General features: G+C 42.8%; 1 protein-coding gene across 5 annotated transcripts in view; it reads left to right on the forward strand.

Moving 5' to 3' along the window:
• Window positions 1-16,709, forward strand: part of ICA1 (islet cell autoantigen 1) — a 133,894-nt gene that overhangs the window by 19,816 nt on the left and 97,369 nt on the right. For all 5 annotated transcript variants that reach the window (XM_074984687.1, XM_074984689.1, XM_074984690.1 and 2 more), the window contains exons 4-6: window positions 7,879-7,951; window positions 12,536-12,659; window positions 14,126-14,324. In XM_074984687.1, coding sequence (XP_074840788.1) covers window positions 7,879-7,951; window positions 12,536-12,659; window positions 14,126-14,324 — 396 coding nt within the window. The remainder of the gene's footprint in view (window positions 1-7,878; window positions 7,952-12,535; window positions 12,660-14,125; window positions 14,325-16,709) is intronic.

Here is a 16,709-nt window from a genome sequence, read left to right on the forward strand (position 1 = left end):
ACTAATGAAGCACTGAAATACATATTCAGTGCCTCATTAGAACGCCAGCAGCCGCGGCACTTAGAAATTGACGTGGCTCATCTAGACGGGGCTCCTTTTCGAAAGGACCCCGGCAACTCTGAAATCCCCTTATTCCTAAAAGCAGATAAGAATAAGGGGATTTCGAAGTTGCTGGGGTCCTTTCAAAAAGGAGCCCCGTCTGGACGAGCCACATCAATTTCCAAGTGCCGTGGCTGCCGGCGTTCTAATGAGACGCTGAATATGTATTTCAACTCTTCATTAGTAAACTTCGAAATGGCCATTTGCATGGCCATTTCGAAGTTTTGGTCTAGTGTAGACACAGCCATTGACAAATAAAATTTGCAAACTTCTTAATTTTGGCTCAGAATTCTCATTCCAGCTTTGCTTTGCTTTGCTTTGCTTTGTTGGTGTAGCCTTCGCTTGGAACTGCTCACCAACACTCTTGAGCATGCATCCCACTGCTAGCTATTTTCTTTGTGTGTGCTGCAGCCAGCCAGTCACACCTTGGCTCCTACCAGACCAGGTTATACTGCAGAGTGACACCAACACACTTCCTCTCTTAGAATTCCCCCCAACTAAATAAGTCCTGTACTGACCAGCCCTCTCTCAGATAATACAAATTTATATAAAAGCCTGTTACTTCTTTAATAGAAATAGTATGCACACAACTTGCCATCCCAAATATATTTTCTCCGACACTTCAGTTAAATACATTAGATTAGCTAAAATAGTAGGAGAAGTTTACTAACTACAGAGGGAGAGAGAGATTTTGACTGAAAGTAATGAGGCATAAAAGTCAGAAGTGGTCACAAGAAAATAAAATGATACTGGTGCCCAATTTAACAAACTATGTCAGTTTCAAGCAAATTTTCTCAGCATATTCTTTCAGCAGTCTTACTTACCATGTCTACTAGTTCAGGACAGCTTCCCAAAGACTCTAATGAAAGCTTCCTTTGTTGCCAAAGAGAATGCTATGGGCTGGGAGTGTTGGAAGTCCATTGGAGACTTTGTTTCTCCTTTTTATAGTTTTGGTTCCCCTCTTGAAAAACTTTTCCAGCTGTCAAAACAAAAAGCAGTCAAGTAGCACTTTAAAGACTAGCAAAATAGTTTATTAGGTGAGCTTTCGTGGGACAGACCCACTTCTGGAGTCAGTGTCTTTGTGGAAGGATACTCCTTGTCATTTTTCTCCATCTGCTTTAACTATCTGCTGTTAGGAAGAAGGGGATTTCAAAGTTGCTGGGGTCCTTTCAAAAAGGAGCCCCGTCTAGACGAGCCCCGTCTGTCCCACGAAAGCTCACCTAATAAACTATTTAATTGCTAATCTTTAAAGTGCTACTTGACTGCTTTTTGTTTTGATAGTGTATAGACTAGCAGGGCTTCCTCTCTTACTTTTCCAGCTGTGATTCTGGAGTCAGTGTCTTTGTGGAAGGATACTCCTTTTTGTTTTTCTCCATCTCCATCTGCTTTAACTTCCTTTATCACCTCTTCTGCTTGGTGATTCTGTTTATGTCTGAAATGTAAATTAAACAGTGCACACAATCCTTTGTTTGAGATAGAACTCTTTGCCAACCTCAGTTTTGAACATGTTAATAAATATTATACAATGGACTCTTGTAATTTCACATACAGTGTTGCTACTCATATTTCACAAAGAAATGACCAGCAAATTAGGAGTTTTCACATGATACTTTACAAGCAGTCGTTCAAGTAGGTTGTTTTGCTCTGTAATGTTGCATCAACAAGCTATTTATTCCTAGTATGTTGTACTGGAAAGATGCAGCAGCAGTCCTGCTAGAGGAGAAGACTGGACTTTCTGCTCCTTCTCCCGCAGGGAGAGGGGCAGCAGGAAAAGGATCAGAATGCTGGTAGCTCCTCCAGCAGGTCAACTATATGTGCTGCCCCCAGCCTCACTCACTCCCCCCCCCGCCACCTCCATCCTCCTGTTGCTGCTGCCTGTAGTTTGAAGAGAAATGGAAACAGAGCTCTGTGGAAGGGCAGAGGGATGGGCCTGGGAATTCTACTCCTTCCCCCCATGTGCTTGAAGGTGCAGCCGTGCACAAGAGAAAAAGAGTGCCAGCAGCTGTGCTGTCCCCAGTCCTACCCCCTGCCTGCCCCCACCAGCAATGTCCTCCTTATGCTGCTGCTGTAGTACACAGATGGAGGAGACACAGCTCCGTGAAGGGCAGGGGACAGGGCTGAGGCTTCAGCTCCTTTCTCTGCTGCAGTTCCCAGGACAGCTGCCCTCTGAACTGCGGGAGCTTTGCCAAGAGTTGTAGTAGGTAAGGAAAGGAACAGAAGCCTCAGCCCCGCCCTTCCGTGGAGCTGCGTTTCCTCCATCTGTGCACTGCAGCAGCAGCAGCCCCACCAGAGGACGGCTGTGGGGCTGGGGGAAGCCCATCTTCTGGAGGAGCTGCTGGTGGTCCTTTCCCTGTGTGCTGCTGCCCCTTCCAATAGGGAAAGGAGCAGAACTCCTAGCCCCTCTGCCTGCCCTTGGGTGGAGCTGCATCTCCCCTTTCCTTCTGCTCCTTTTGCTGCTGCTGTTCCCAGGAGAACCCTGCTGCAAAGTCTCTGGCCCAGAGGGAGGAGAACAGAGTACTGCCCCCCAGATAGGTTGGGATGAATCAAATGGAGAGGATGGAAGAGTATGGGAGCACAGACAAGGGACAGGTGGTGAGGAGTCACATGTAGGGTCACATAGGGAAGTCATAAGTCATAGCAAGTGTTTCCCTTGTACTAGTAAGAAGTAGATTTTACTTGCAACACTGCTTACAGGGCACACTTTGTGAAAAGATTATTGCTGTAACATGTAGTGTACAGACCTGGATACGCTCAGTCACACATACTTTTCAACATGCTTTATATATCCAGACTAAAATTTGGCATAAAAGGGTCAAACTAACTTGTGACCACGGGAAACTAGGTGTCATGCCATGGTCTCAGTCTCAACTAAACACTAACTAATACATAGCTGGAATCAGTCTGACTCATCTGTGTGTTGACATTATTAAAATACCTACTAGAATTATAAGAACGTGTTTGGTGTTTAGATTTTATTCAATACTTGTGAATTGTGGTGTGCATTAATTTAATTTATAACGTCTGTATCCCATATTGTAAGGTAATATTAGAGTGTTTGTATTGTGCACCTCCATGAGATTGTGAATCACCAACCATTCACTTCTGCAAAGGACTGGGCTCTAGCAGAAACTGCTATGGTCTAAGGTGATAAACAAAAATTAATGGCCCGTGACCTGTCTATGACTTTTACTATAAATTCCCCTGACTAAAATGTAGCAGCTCCTGGAGCCCAGGATGTTCTGCTGCTCAGGGGTTGCTAGGGCATTGCTGCTCTGTGGTGGTCCTGGGGACTGCGAGTTATCCCTACATGGGAGGTGGGGGCTGACTGCTCTTAACTGCCCAGTGCATGGACGCCCTGGAAACTGATGCTCTGAAAGCTTCCAGGGCAGCCCTTGGAGTTTCTGCTACTCTGACACCATCTTCTGCTCTGGTGGCTCCCAAGGCCAGTTGGGTCCAGAGGCTGCTGCCTCAGGTAGCTGCTGAGCAGCTATCCCCTTCTGTCTACCATTCCAGCAGATGTCTGGTGTGGCTGGTCTCAGGGAATTGCTCACTTACTTATCAGATCACTGGTTATGGGTAGTGGTTGTGTTTGGCTGTGCATACATACTGTACGTACAAAATAATGGGGACAAAATTAGCTATAACTATTCAAGAGAGATCTTGGAGTCAGTGTGGATAATTCTCTGAAAACATCCACTCAATATGCAGCAGCAGTTAAAAAAGCAAACAAAATGTTAAGCATCATTTAAAGATAAAGGGGTAGAGAATAAGACAGTGAGTGTCTCATTGCCTCCATATAAATCCATTGTGTGCTCACATCTTGAATACTGCATACAGATGTGATCTTATCTCACAAAAGGTATCTTGGCTTCGAAAAAGGTTCAGAAAAGGGCAACAAAAATGATTAGGGATTTGAGACAGGTGCCATATGAAAAGAGATTTAAAAAGCTGTGAATTTTCATCTTAGAAAAGAGGAGACTAAGGGGGGATATGATAGAGACATATGAAGTCATGACTGGTGTGGAAAAAGTGAATAAGGAAACATTATTTATTTGTTCCCATAACATAAGAAATAGGGGGTCACCAAATGAAATTAATGGGTAGGTTTAAAACTAACAAAGGAAGTTTTTCTTCGCACATCTCATAGTAGGACCATGGAACTCTTTTCCAGAGGATGTTGTGAAGGCCACGACTTTTACAGGGTTCAAAAAAAAAAAAAAAGAAGCCACCACCAAGATAAATTCTTGGAGGTTAAGTCCATCAATGGTCATTAGCCAGGATGGATAGGAATGGTGTCCCTAGCTTCTCTTTCTCACAGGCTGGAAATGAATAACAGGAGAGGGATCACTTGATGATTACCCATTCTGTTCGCTCCCTCTGGGACATCTGGCATTGAACACTGTTGGAAGATGAGATACTAGGCTAGATAGACCTTTGGCTGTTCTTATGTTCTTATGATAGTTGGCACAGAAGACTTCAAGTGAACTGCCCAATGGCCACAAGATCCTTTGAGGTACAAAGGAATCCAGGCAGGTTTATTATTGAAGAAGTATGTTAATAGCACCTGGGAAACTACAAAATACTAAAACATGTATTTCTGTGACAATGGAAGCAGCTCAGGAGGTGACAAGGCTTTCCATTGCCCCTTAGCCTGGCCAAAAATGCTTCCTCTAAAATGCATCTTTTTGCTGTAATAGTGTTTCTTGAAGTGGGCCATGAGACCACTTATGGAAAGCAGCTAGCAAGCCCATGCTGCTTTGCTTACCTAAAGGGTCCATAACCTTCCTGCAGCTCCCTTGGCTGGAAACAGCGAACCAGAGTCAATAGAAGTCACAAGGTTTTGTGGCTACAGAACTTTTAGGTAAACAAAGCAGCATAGGCCTCCTGGTAGCTTTCCCAAAATGGTCCAGTGTACCCCTTTGAGAAACACTGCTCTAATATAAACCAAGCTATGTACTGTCATCCTGACCTTTATCTTTCAGGAGGGATCATTGTGTTTCTGTTATGCTTGGAGGATGTTTTTGTGCTATCCTTAATATTGGGATGTTCTTGTACAACTTAATATCAGGATGTGTTTATGTAAGTAGTCTGTACTAAGCACTTCTTAGGCATATGTATTTCTGCAACATCAGCTCAGTTCTTCCCAGATTCTACCTCATGTCAGGCCTCTAATACAAGAGCTTATGTTTCAGGCTTTCTTCCTATTATAGGAAGGTTTGTGGAGTCACTTAAAAACATGGTTTGTGGAGTAACTGAAAAAAAACCCTGTTTACTCTTCTAAAATTTGTACTGTGTCTCATACAAATAACCTAAATGCATGAAGACCAATAGTTTTTTAACACGTTAAAGTGACACTGCATATTCTAGAAATCCTCTTCTACAAAACGAACAGTGCACATCTCTTTTCCAAACTGCTGTGTAACTGGAACAGAATGACGAAGGGTTTCCACATGTAATAAGTACGGCAAAATAGTCAGCTGCATATTAATATATTATAAATTGTTATATAGATATAAAACTTGTTCCTTTTAAAAGAACTTGTTTTACAGTTTTCTTTGTAATATCCTGTTTTGAAAATGGCATTTTTCTCTGAGAGTTACCCTTCCAAGTTACTCATTCAGGCTACATCTGCACTAGAGAGTTTTGTCAACAAAACCCAGGGAGTGCCCACGTTCCCAAGGCATTCTGTCATCAGTAAATTGACAACATGCAGCACTTTTGTTGTGTTCTGCCACTCCGCCATGAGGCAGAATGCCTCTGTCGCAAGAAAGCCAATCTGGATGTTCTGGGGGGCCCTCTGTCAGCAGACAGGGCTTCCTTGTCACTTGACAGCCCTGCTTGCTGTGCTTCTGGTTGGTCATTTTGTTGAGAGAGCGACAAGGCAGTCTGGCCACTCTCTGTCGACAGAGAGGATTACTCTTTCGATATGCTTTACAGTCTGGGCACAATCTGTCAACAGAACTTTTGTCAGAAAATGTCTTCCAATGGTAACTTCTGTTGACAGATTGTTCTAGTGTAGACATAGCTGTAGTGTTTGCTTAAAGTCAGTGTGATTGCTCTGAAAATTAATATGTGAAATTGCTCTGTGTTCTGGACAGTTGTTAGGAATGTGTGTATCTTTCCAACTAGTCCTGCAACTCACTGTACTCGGAGTACTTAACCTGTTGCGTTGCACTTACATGATGAACATTTGTTTTTCATGGGTTATAAGCCAACTCAGAGTGGTCAGATAAAAGCCATTGTGTGAGGTCCATGTACAAACAATGCATTATGTGCTTGACTCTGAGCTCAGCCTCACTGTGGATGCTATAGCAACTCAGTTGACTTTAGTATGATGGGAAATGAGTGTTTGCCAAATAGAAAAAGGAAAGCACATTTTCAGCTAAATAGCTTATAGCTGTGAGTAGTGTTGACCATTTGATAGATGATCTGGGCAAAAATATATTATAGTAGGCCAGACTAAAGTTTTGATTAAGTATAGTGAACTGTGTGATCTGACTTGGTTTTTTTTCCTCTTTTGATAAGTACTGTTAATACTGGGCCATTTCCACCTTGCTGAATAGACCTTGTCAGCTCTGGCCCTCCCTCTTACTGGAACCCCACTCTTTAAATACCCCTCTGAAACCACCCCCACATGTATCTGATGAAGTGGGTCTTTGCCCATGAAAGCTTATGCTCCAAAATATCTGTTAGTCTGGAAGGTGCCACAAGACTTCTTGTTGTTCTCAAAGCTACAGACTAACATGGCCTACCTCTCTGATACTTGTGTGATGATTGCCTCTTACAATATCTTTGTGTAGTCTGACCCAGATCTCCATTGGGTCCTGAAGGTGCTTTTATAACAGAAATTATAATAATAATTGGTGTTATGGAATTTTTGTGGGCTGTTGAACATTTTTTGTAATCAATGGCCTTGCCTGTTGATTTAGAAGTAAAAGCCCTAATCCTGCAAAGGATCTGCATGGACAGATCATTATCCATGAGAGAAAAAGAGTCCCAGTGCTGTCAGTAAGTTTCCACCACCCATGGACCCTTTTCAAAACTGGATCCTTCTATTGAAACGCTAATAGGCATCAGTTTAGCCAACAGATGTTCTGGGCCCTTGGGTGAAGTGGACAGAATGGGAGATGGGCTGGCTCTATGCCCTTAGAAGGGGCTAAGTGCCTACACCAGGCAACCCTCTAGTGTTTTCGTGGAGCACACTGTGCGAGGCTCCAGTGGCAATTTAAAAAGTGTAGGGCACCAGCCACTGCTGCAGTAGTGATGGCAGCAGCCAGAAGCCCTGGCTCCTTCCAATTCCTGGGCCCCAGGGCAGTTGCTCCCTTTGCCACGTGTTCTCAATTGGTTTGGTAGGTATTGTGTTATCTCTTACACTCCCGTTAAGGTGCTCTGTGTATCTGTTTCTACATCCATTTTTTGTTCCAAACTAAAGTTTTGTAAAACTTCATTGATAGTGCATAGATTTGAAAATATTCGTAAAGAAACATAAGAAGTAAACATGTTCTTGTATTATCACTTTATTTGGCAGAAAATAAAGATAATTGGTTTGTTCGTTTATGCTTCCTTTCTAAGTTTTTGATCCATTTATTGTTTCAGTAAATAATTAAACCTCTGTAAAGACAATTGAAGGAAAATCTTATAAATTAAGCTAGTTATAAAACATATGCAAGAAATATTAGAAGTTTGTGCTAAAGCAAACCTTCATCACTTGTAAAATTTAAAAAAAAGAATTCCTTTCTATAGCTATTGCTTCTTATGCTTGAATATGTTTAATTTCAGCTGTTCCACTCAATTCAGCGAACATGTATGGATTTACTTAAAGCAATTGAACTCTATCAAAAAAGAATTTGTTGTAAGTATTACTAACTACAGCAGTTAAGCAGGGAAGTGAGTCTGCAATATGGAAGTATCTCCCGTACTACAAAGTAAAGATGATCATGGGATAAATACTATTGTCTTTTTTTCTTTATTATTTATGAAGCTAATTTTCCCTTAAAAACTCAGTTTTGAAACAAATCTCCTAATATGGCCAAAGCTCCTTCAATTCTCCTGAAATTTTGTATGTGTGATACTAGGGCTATACCTACACTAGGAAATCAAGTTGAATTTATTAAAGTTGACTTTCTAACACTGGATTTTATAAAGTCAAAGTTGAATGTTCACACCTGCCCACAAAGTTGACTTAGTGCATCCCCACTAAATCGCCAAGGTTTGACTTTTGTAACAGTGCATTGTGGGAACCTATCCCACAGTTCCGCGAGCCCCCTGGCATTCTGGGTTTTTTTGCCAGTGCATTATGGGGAAAAAGTACACCACAAGTCTTTGTGGGTGTGTGGTGTCATCTTCCCAGACTGCATGGCCTTCATTCTCCTCCTTATGTAAACAAATGGCCATTTTTCAGAAGTCTCTTTCCCTAATGAGAGAAATTTGTTTTTGAGTCGTCTGCATTACGGACCATGTTACCAAATGTGTTCTGAGAGCACCCAGCTGACTGAATCATTTCAACAAGTTATTCACCTAGTTTTCTCCCTTTCACATTTGTAAGTGGTAGCCCCCCACCCCAAGCCACCATGTGGTGATTACATTTCTAAGTGGTCAGTGCTGAGATTATGCTTCATTCTGCCCCTTTTTAAAGAACAGTGACTTCAAAAAATAACTTCTTGTTCTTAGAGCACCGAGGTGACTGAACCACGTCAACAGTTTGCTCAAATAATTTTCTCCTGGTGAAAAAGCACAGAACAAGTGAGCTGGAGAAGCTGAATCCCATGATACCCACGTGGGACAAACTGGCTCCATGTGACTAGGGGAAGACTTCATATTATTCTCAAGGAAAGAAGGGCCTGGGTGTTTAGTAGTTAACGTTACTCAAAAGAAGACAAAGACAGAGTGCATTGGTTTCTAGTGGTTAGTATCTCTTCCTCTGGTGAAAAAACATTAAACGTGATACCCACGTGAAACAAACTGGTGCAGTTACTTTAAAAAATAACCTTAACAAATGTGTTCTGGGAGCACACAGCTGACTGATCTGTGTCGAGCACCAGTTAACTGTACCATGTCAACAGGGTGCTCGACTAGTTTTCACCCGGTGAAAAAACACCGAAGAGGTGGGCTTCAGAAGCTGAAGCCCATGATACCCAAGTGGAACAAACTGGCTATTGCAGTTAGGGAAGGACTTCATATTATTCTCAAGAAAAGAATATTCAGTGCCAAAGTGGTAGTGTATAGGTAGTGTATCTGCTGAAGGAGCCAAGTTTGAAGGTGAGAGAGAGAGAGGAATCTGAGTGTCTTCACCATCTAGAAGTGAAGAATGCTCTAGGGAGGCCATTGCACTGACATCTCCAACAAGAGATGGAGAGACCATTAGAAGTATTTGTTTCAGACTCATTATGAATCCCCAAGACTAAACAGAAGAAAGGAAAAGAATCCCAGAAGGTGCTGGTGTCTAGTGGCTGCTGGAAGGAGCCATTACCCTGTCAGAAGTAGTAGTGACTTGAGAAGAGAAGGAAAAGTTAAGGAAGCATTAGAAGACTGAAAAGTTGAGGAAAGAATGAAGGGATTCCCTTGCCTCTTCTTGTAAAAAGAGCCCTCAAACTCTATTTCATCATAGGAACTCTTCCCTCAAACCACACGATTTGGGAAGGGAACGCACTGGTGCCTTGGGGGCATGGGGACAGCCCCCTAAAATGTTTCGGCACAGGGCCAGCCAGCCCACCAGCACATGATGCCTTGTGGGGCCAGCATCCTAAAATTTCTGCAGCTGGGGGCCAGTCCCCTGGCATGTAGTGCCTTGTGGGGTCCAGCCCTGGAGACTGTTGAGTAACTTGTTGACATGTTTCAATCAGTTGTGCACCCAGGCAGGGGCAGCCCCATAACACTTGTGTCGGGGGGGGGCAGCCCCCCAATGCATGATGCCTCAGGTTGGCCCAACCCCCTAAAATTTTCTGTGGCCCTGGGCCAGCTCCCTGGCACATGGTGTAAAATTCCAGAGGTTGAAACTTTTAAGAATGAACCCCAGGAAATGTGAAGCAGACTAAACAAGTTTCTCGCAGAGAAGAAGCTTTCACACTATGCAGGGCAGGACATGCTGCTGTCTGCAAGCATGGGCCACACAGGCCAGCTGCCACATGGTGTAGTGGGGCAGATGCTAGCCTGCCTGCCGAAATGAGCTCCTGGCTGTCCTGGTGGCTCCATGATGGGGCTCTTTTGGGATCCTGAGAAATCATGACTAGATATGATTGCCATCCTGGCCAGAAATTAAATAAATTCAAATTGCTGGGCTTCCTGTTTCCTATTTCCTGCACATATGAAGAACATCAGAGTTGACAGCAGCCAGAATGGACACATTTGTGGCATTGTGGGATACCTCTGGAGGCCAATAAAATTGATTTAAAGTGATGCTGTTTCCTCACTACCACTAATTCAACATCTTAAATTCAAACTTGGCGTTACACCACATTGGAGGGGTGGGGTAGGAAATCGACCTTAGCACCCATTAAAATTAACCTAATGATATTTGCAGTGAACATTATAAAATCAAACTAGCTGCCTTAAAGGTGACTTTATGCTGTAGTGGAGACATAGCCTAGGCCAGGATAGACCGGAGTACATGAAGAGATGAGAAGTGTTCAAGAATTAAGCCCTAACTTCTTGGCTTGCCCAAATTCAGAAGTGTCTCATTTTAGAAATTCCAAATTTGCTGTAATTTGGTTTTTTGGGTGAGGAATGAGGCATTTGAGTGATGGGCGTGAATTTAGTGCACATTAGGGTTGATGGATGTCTTAACACAACACAGACATGATACTAAACTAGTAGTCAAGCTAGTCCTGACATGCAGACAGCTATGATGAGTAGCAGATGAGAGAATCACATGTGGAGAGGAGGGGTTATAGTATGGGGCAGAAAATGAGCTAATGGAGGACTGGGCAGAGAGAGATCTACACTGAGGGTGGCTGATTCTAATTTGTAAAGTGTAGGTACTCCTCCCTCCCTCCATCTGTTCTTCTAGAAAAGTGAGGTTACACAATAGTTTAATAGTTAGTGTTCCATGATGGTAGTCATGACCCAAGTGAAGTCTTTTGTGTGAAGATTCTATCGGGAGGAACATACTCGATTAGAATGCAGTGTTGGCATACAGTGGATTTGGCTAACAAGTGGGCCTCGCTGACAATTAGAAATACAACTTGTTGTACAACATTTCAGTTACAGTAATGACTCTGTCCCTTTCCTTCATGTGTCACTTGTTTTACATCAGGTCTCCATGACCTGACGTGCACGGCCAAGATAATTGTGTGGAGAATTCTAATCTGGCATGGGGGCAGGAAGAAGTGTTTGCTGCAGGGGACAGCCACTTTGGAGGAGGACCCATGAAGTGAGAGTGGCCGTGACCTTACAGCATCACAGAGAGCTGGTTTAAGTCCACTATTAAATGCAGTATATTTGTACTCCAGAAATATCCAGCATACTGCTATGGAACACCCTCACTTCCAATTCCTTAGAAAACACAACAGGAAGGACTTTTAAACTTTGCCGATTTTGAAGTAGCAGTAGAATCAGAAAGTGAGCAGACCATTCAATTGAATTAAAAAGAAAATTACAAATTTAGCCTGAAAAATTAAAGACCCAACTGAATAATACACTGGGGGCTTGTCTACGCTAGCCTGCTTCTTTGGAGGGGGCATGGTAATCGGCCCAAGCGGGGAATAGCAATGAGGTGCTGCGATGCATATGCAGCACCTCATTAGGCTAATTCTTGCCAGAGGAACTTGGAAGTTGTGCAGGTACTTTTGGGGAATAAGGGCACTTTGAAATTGTGTGGGCGCTTCAAATTTGCTAACTTCGAAGTTCCCATGATGAGAATTAGCCTAATGAGGTGCTGCATATGCATTATAGCACCTCATTGCTATTGCTTGCTTGGGCTGATTACCATGCCCCCTTTGAAGAAAGGGGCTAGTGTAGACAAGCCCTAGTAGAATAGGGCAGAGAGATTTTAAGGGGACAGCTGGTGTAAATCAGCATTGGGCTTCAGTAGAGCAATGCTATTTTACATCAAGTGAGGATCTAGCTCCATGAGCTTAAAAAAAAAAAAACTATCAAGGGAAATAATATTGTTAGGCTACAGTAGGCCCCTTTTTGTGATCTCACTAAGGTAGCATCGTTATTCAACCAAGAAATAGCACATTCTCCTATTGCCTTTCAGCCCAGAGGTCATTTTATGGTGGCCATTACACTACAGAAAACTCACTGACAGCTGTCTGCAAGTGAATATGATCTTTTGTTTCATAAATGCAGGAAAAATGTAGTAGAAAAACTCTTTTTGTGCTGTGCTGTGCTGCTTGGATTGTAAGTGACTCGTTAGTCCATTTTTGCTGATGACATTTTTAAACAGTTAAAACCTGTCACATTGCACATATATGACCAGTCATTCCTTTTTCATTAGTTTTGTCTCAGGAAGAAAATGAGTTGGGGAAATTTCTTCGATCACAGGGTTCTCAGGATAAAACCAGAGCGGGAAAAATGATGCAGGCTACAGGAAAGGCCCTCTGCTTTTCTTCTCAGCAAAGGTACGTAAGCTTCAGTATGTAAGAGAAACGTTACACCATGGCTTCAGTCATGTTGCACCAAATTCTGTGTTCTGACATTTTTTCAGTGTCTTCAATGACTGGCTTGAATTACTCCATTTTGAGCTGAACAATGTGCCTGCTTAGCTCAGAATGAAACATCACATGCTGAACATTGGGAGCTTGATATTTTCATCTTAGGTTGGAATCTGGCAATTAGCACAAGGAGTAACAGCAACAGGTGGGATCTTTAAAAGCGAGTAAGTCTCTTAGGAGCACTGATCCCACAGAGAGTGCTCCTAAGTAGCCTAGATGTGTTGCTTTTCGTTTTTGTTTTTTTTAAAATCCCTCTCTGTAGCTACTTATGTGACGTGCATCCAGTTACGCAAACCTTTCCATGTGGCAAAATAGAACGCTGGTAAATGTGCACTGACACACACACGCACCCTAACCCCGCCAAAGGCCCACAAGTAATCCTATATCATATGGAAACCATTTTACATATAAGCAGAGCCAGAACCAACATGAAAGATCAGCTGAGATGTAGCAGCTCCCTGGTTGTGCCAGCCCTACATTAAGTAGACATTCTCCTATGCCAGGGAAATCTTCAGGGGGCTGCTTAAGTCATCTTTAGAGTCTGCTTTACAACACTAACAGGCTGTTGAACGTGAGTCTCAGAGGGCTGCTGCTGGAGGGGGAAAGCAGCAGCAGGATGTAGAAAGGGCAAGTTCATAGTGGGTCAGATTTAATCAGAGCCTGTTAAGGGAGGGGATGTGGGAGAGAGTGAGGGAGCTCATATCCCCACGTGCCTCTCCATATTTCTGGGTCTGAAGAGTGTGGTAGAAAATGCCTTAAAACATCATAAAAATAAACAGAATTATTTAAATTCCTTTGAAAATTCAGATAAATTATCTGCTTGACCAATGACTGCGGTGTTAGCTGTTCATATCAAAGTGACATTCTGACCCCTGCCATCAACCTGATGTGCAGTTTAACAATACAGACTTTGTACATCTGTGGTATGTAGCTCGTGACAAGTGCTCTTTGACTGTTTAAATGTAACTCACATTTGCTAATTTCACTTGTCCAAATCTCTAAATTGACACAAATATACTGGTATATTTTGAAGTTAATCCAATATATGTTGAAAAACGTTCCTTTTTGACTGATTTGAGAAGCTGAAAGTAATTGTGAACATCATGATGCCCATGCAGAAGGTACACACAACATAGATGTAAAGAAATTCTTTTTACTTATGACCCGAAATAAATCTTTGGACTACCTTACACGTTGTATGTAGTCATTTCAGTGAATTTCTTGTAGATGTGCCCGTTCTGCACTTTTTAGAAATGGCTCCAGGTTGTGTCTATCTGTTAGCCTGCTATTAAATATCATAGTTGTTGCCTTTTTATGGATCAGTTTTGTATATATGTATATATCTATGTTGTGTGTTTTTTTTTTTTTTAAAGGTTGGCATTACGTACTCCTTTGTGCAGACTATACCAAGAAGTAGAGACTTTTAGATATAGGGCTATATCGGATACGTGGTTGACTGTAAACCGAATGGAACAGTATCGGACTGAATACAGAGGAGCACTACTGTGGATGAAAGATGTCTCTCAAGAGCTGGATCCAGATCTTTACAAGCAGATGGAGAAGTTTAGGAAGGTATGGTGTTTCCTGTGATTTGGTGGAGGCATAAGCATGATAAATGACAGTGACGCATGATTTTAATTTCTCTCAGGAAGACTTCCAACAGCACCGAGGATGCAATTAGTCATAACTGATCTTCTCTGTGTGACAGAATACACATCAGTTTATTATGGAATATTATCTTTCACAGTATATGAAGCTGAGGGGGAGAGAAAGCAGCAAGATATAGTAATTCTAAAATACCTGGTTTGAGTTAGAATACATTTTTGCATTTTTATAATATATACTTGAAATGCTTAATTGAGGGAAACACCTGAATAATTAACAAAAGGAGATGTGTGTACTGAATAGGGGTGGAGTAGATTGATGATGCTACTAGAAACTATGAAAATTCTGTACAGAGGGATAGAAATGCCATAACACCTGTTGCAGAGTTGAACAGTTGAACTTCTTAGGATTGGGTAAAGGCCAAAATTTTCAAAAGTAACTAGTGATTTCATTAGGTGTCTCACTTTTTTCAGTTCTCAATTTGAGAAACCTAAAAGGGGGGTGACTTTCAGAAAGAACTTAGCACTCAGCCTCCAGAAATCGGGCCCCTTTGAGGTATATCAAATTTGACACCTGGAAACTGAGGGACTCAATCACTATTCACTCTTGTAAAGGTCAGTCCAAAGATATCACACCTCAAAGTAGCAATGTAGTTATTAAGGCTCTATACCGCAGATATAGCCTATGTCAGCATTGCTGGACCTAGTGTAGACTCAGGCCCAGATTTTTAACGGTATTTAGACATTGCTCCACTCAATGTTGCAATGCTTCAGGTGTCTAAGTTTTATTTTCAAAAGGAATGCAGGAGTTAAGAAGCCTAAATCTCATTAACAATCACCAATGTATGCAGCAGTACCTGCATACCTTTAAAAAAATCTGAGCCTTGTGGTACATCTGTACTTACTGGAATATCAACCCAGACAGGGTAGACCTTCGGGGGTTCAATTTAGCATGCCCAGTGGGAATGCACTAAATTGAACCATCAGGGCTTGACATTCAACCCTGGTACTCCTCATTATCTCAAAGAATAAGGGGGATCAGTGGGAGAGTTTCACCCATCAACCTTCTGTGTGGGTGTCCTAATAAATCCATCTTAGATATGTCAATTTCAGCTATGCAATTATTGTAGCTGGAATTGCCTAAGTTCGACTTTAGGGTCTAACGTAGATTTGCCCTCAGTATATGCAGATTGCTCTTCTGTCAGTGCAGGAACACTACTTTTCCAAATGATGTTAGCTATGCCAGCAAAAGTACTCCTATTCTTTAGGCATAACCACACGTAAATGGGGTGTGGCGGGGGAAGGATGTCAGTCAGTCAATCAGTCATGGATGGGTTTTTAGTTTTTTTCACACTGCTGACCAACATAGCTATGCCAATGTAAGTGTTAAGTAAAGATACTACTGGTCTCCTTATGGTCAGTTCATTCATAGGAGGCTTTTACAGTCATAAATAGAGGACATGTGATTGCTTGCCATACATAGTGAAGGATGACTAGTATCCTTGCTGTTATGAACCAGGTTCCAAGTGAATGGGCAGACTCCTGGATCTCAGGCCAGGGGTCAGCAACATACATGCTAACAGACATAAGCGTCTATAGTAAATATTTTTTGGCCTGTGGGAGGCACAGCCTGGTGGCTTTGTATACTGACTCTGTCACCCTCACTGGCGTGCAAACTCGGTAGCTCCCAAAGCTGTGGGATCTGCACCTGCAGATGATGGCAGCATTCTTGCACAGCAGCCTGGCTGTGGCCCTACCAGCCAGAGCAGGGATGGGGAGCTGCATGTAGGGAACTGCCTTAGGTGAGCACCAACAAGCGGGTGATGGCAGAGAGGGCAAAAGGGTTAAGTGTTCAGTGGTCCAGACAATTTAAAAAGGCCTAGGAACCGCAGGCCATTTTAAATCTATCCAGGCAGGACACAGGGTCATAGGTTTGTGCCAATAACAGGGGCAGTAGCTCTGCCTTGAAGAACCTGAACAGGGTGTGGGATTGGTTGGGGCGCAGAGCCAGGGATGGGAACTGAATCCTGGATGCTGCCCTTTCCTGGCTGATCTGGAAGTTTGAAACATGAGGAGAGGAGGGGGTTTCTTGGTTGTGCCCAAACCAGCCTTCCCCAGTGCTCCGCCTTGGGTGCCTCTGTCTTCAGTGCACAGAGCTGATCTCACAGAGGGGTCTCTCCTCATCCCTGGTCAGGTCCTGTTTGCATTACCATCCCCTCTCTGCATTTAAATGGCATCAAACATGTATTTCAGGAAGTTCAGTGGTGCTGAGGTTGTGAGAGTCTCCATTTCCTGGTGGAGTAGCAAGGAGCTGTCTGCCCCTTTGGAGAGGGGCTTTGAGGTGCGAACTGGG

The sequence above is a fragment of the Carettochelys insculpta genome, chromosome 2 (genome assembly GCF_033958435.1).
Source record: "Carettochelys insculpta isolate YL-2023 chromosome 2, ASM3395843v1, whole genome shotgun sequence".
Lineage (NCBI taxonomy): Eukaryota > Metazoa > Chordata > Testudines > Carettochelyidae > Carettochelys > Carettochelys insculpta.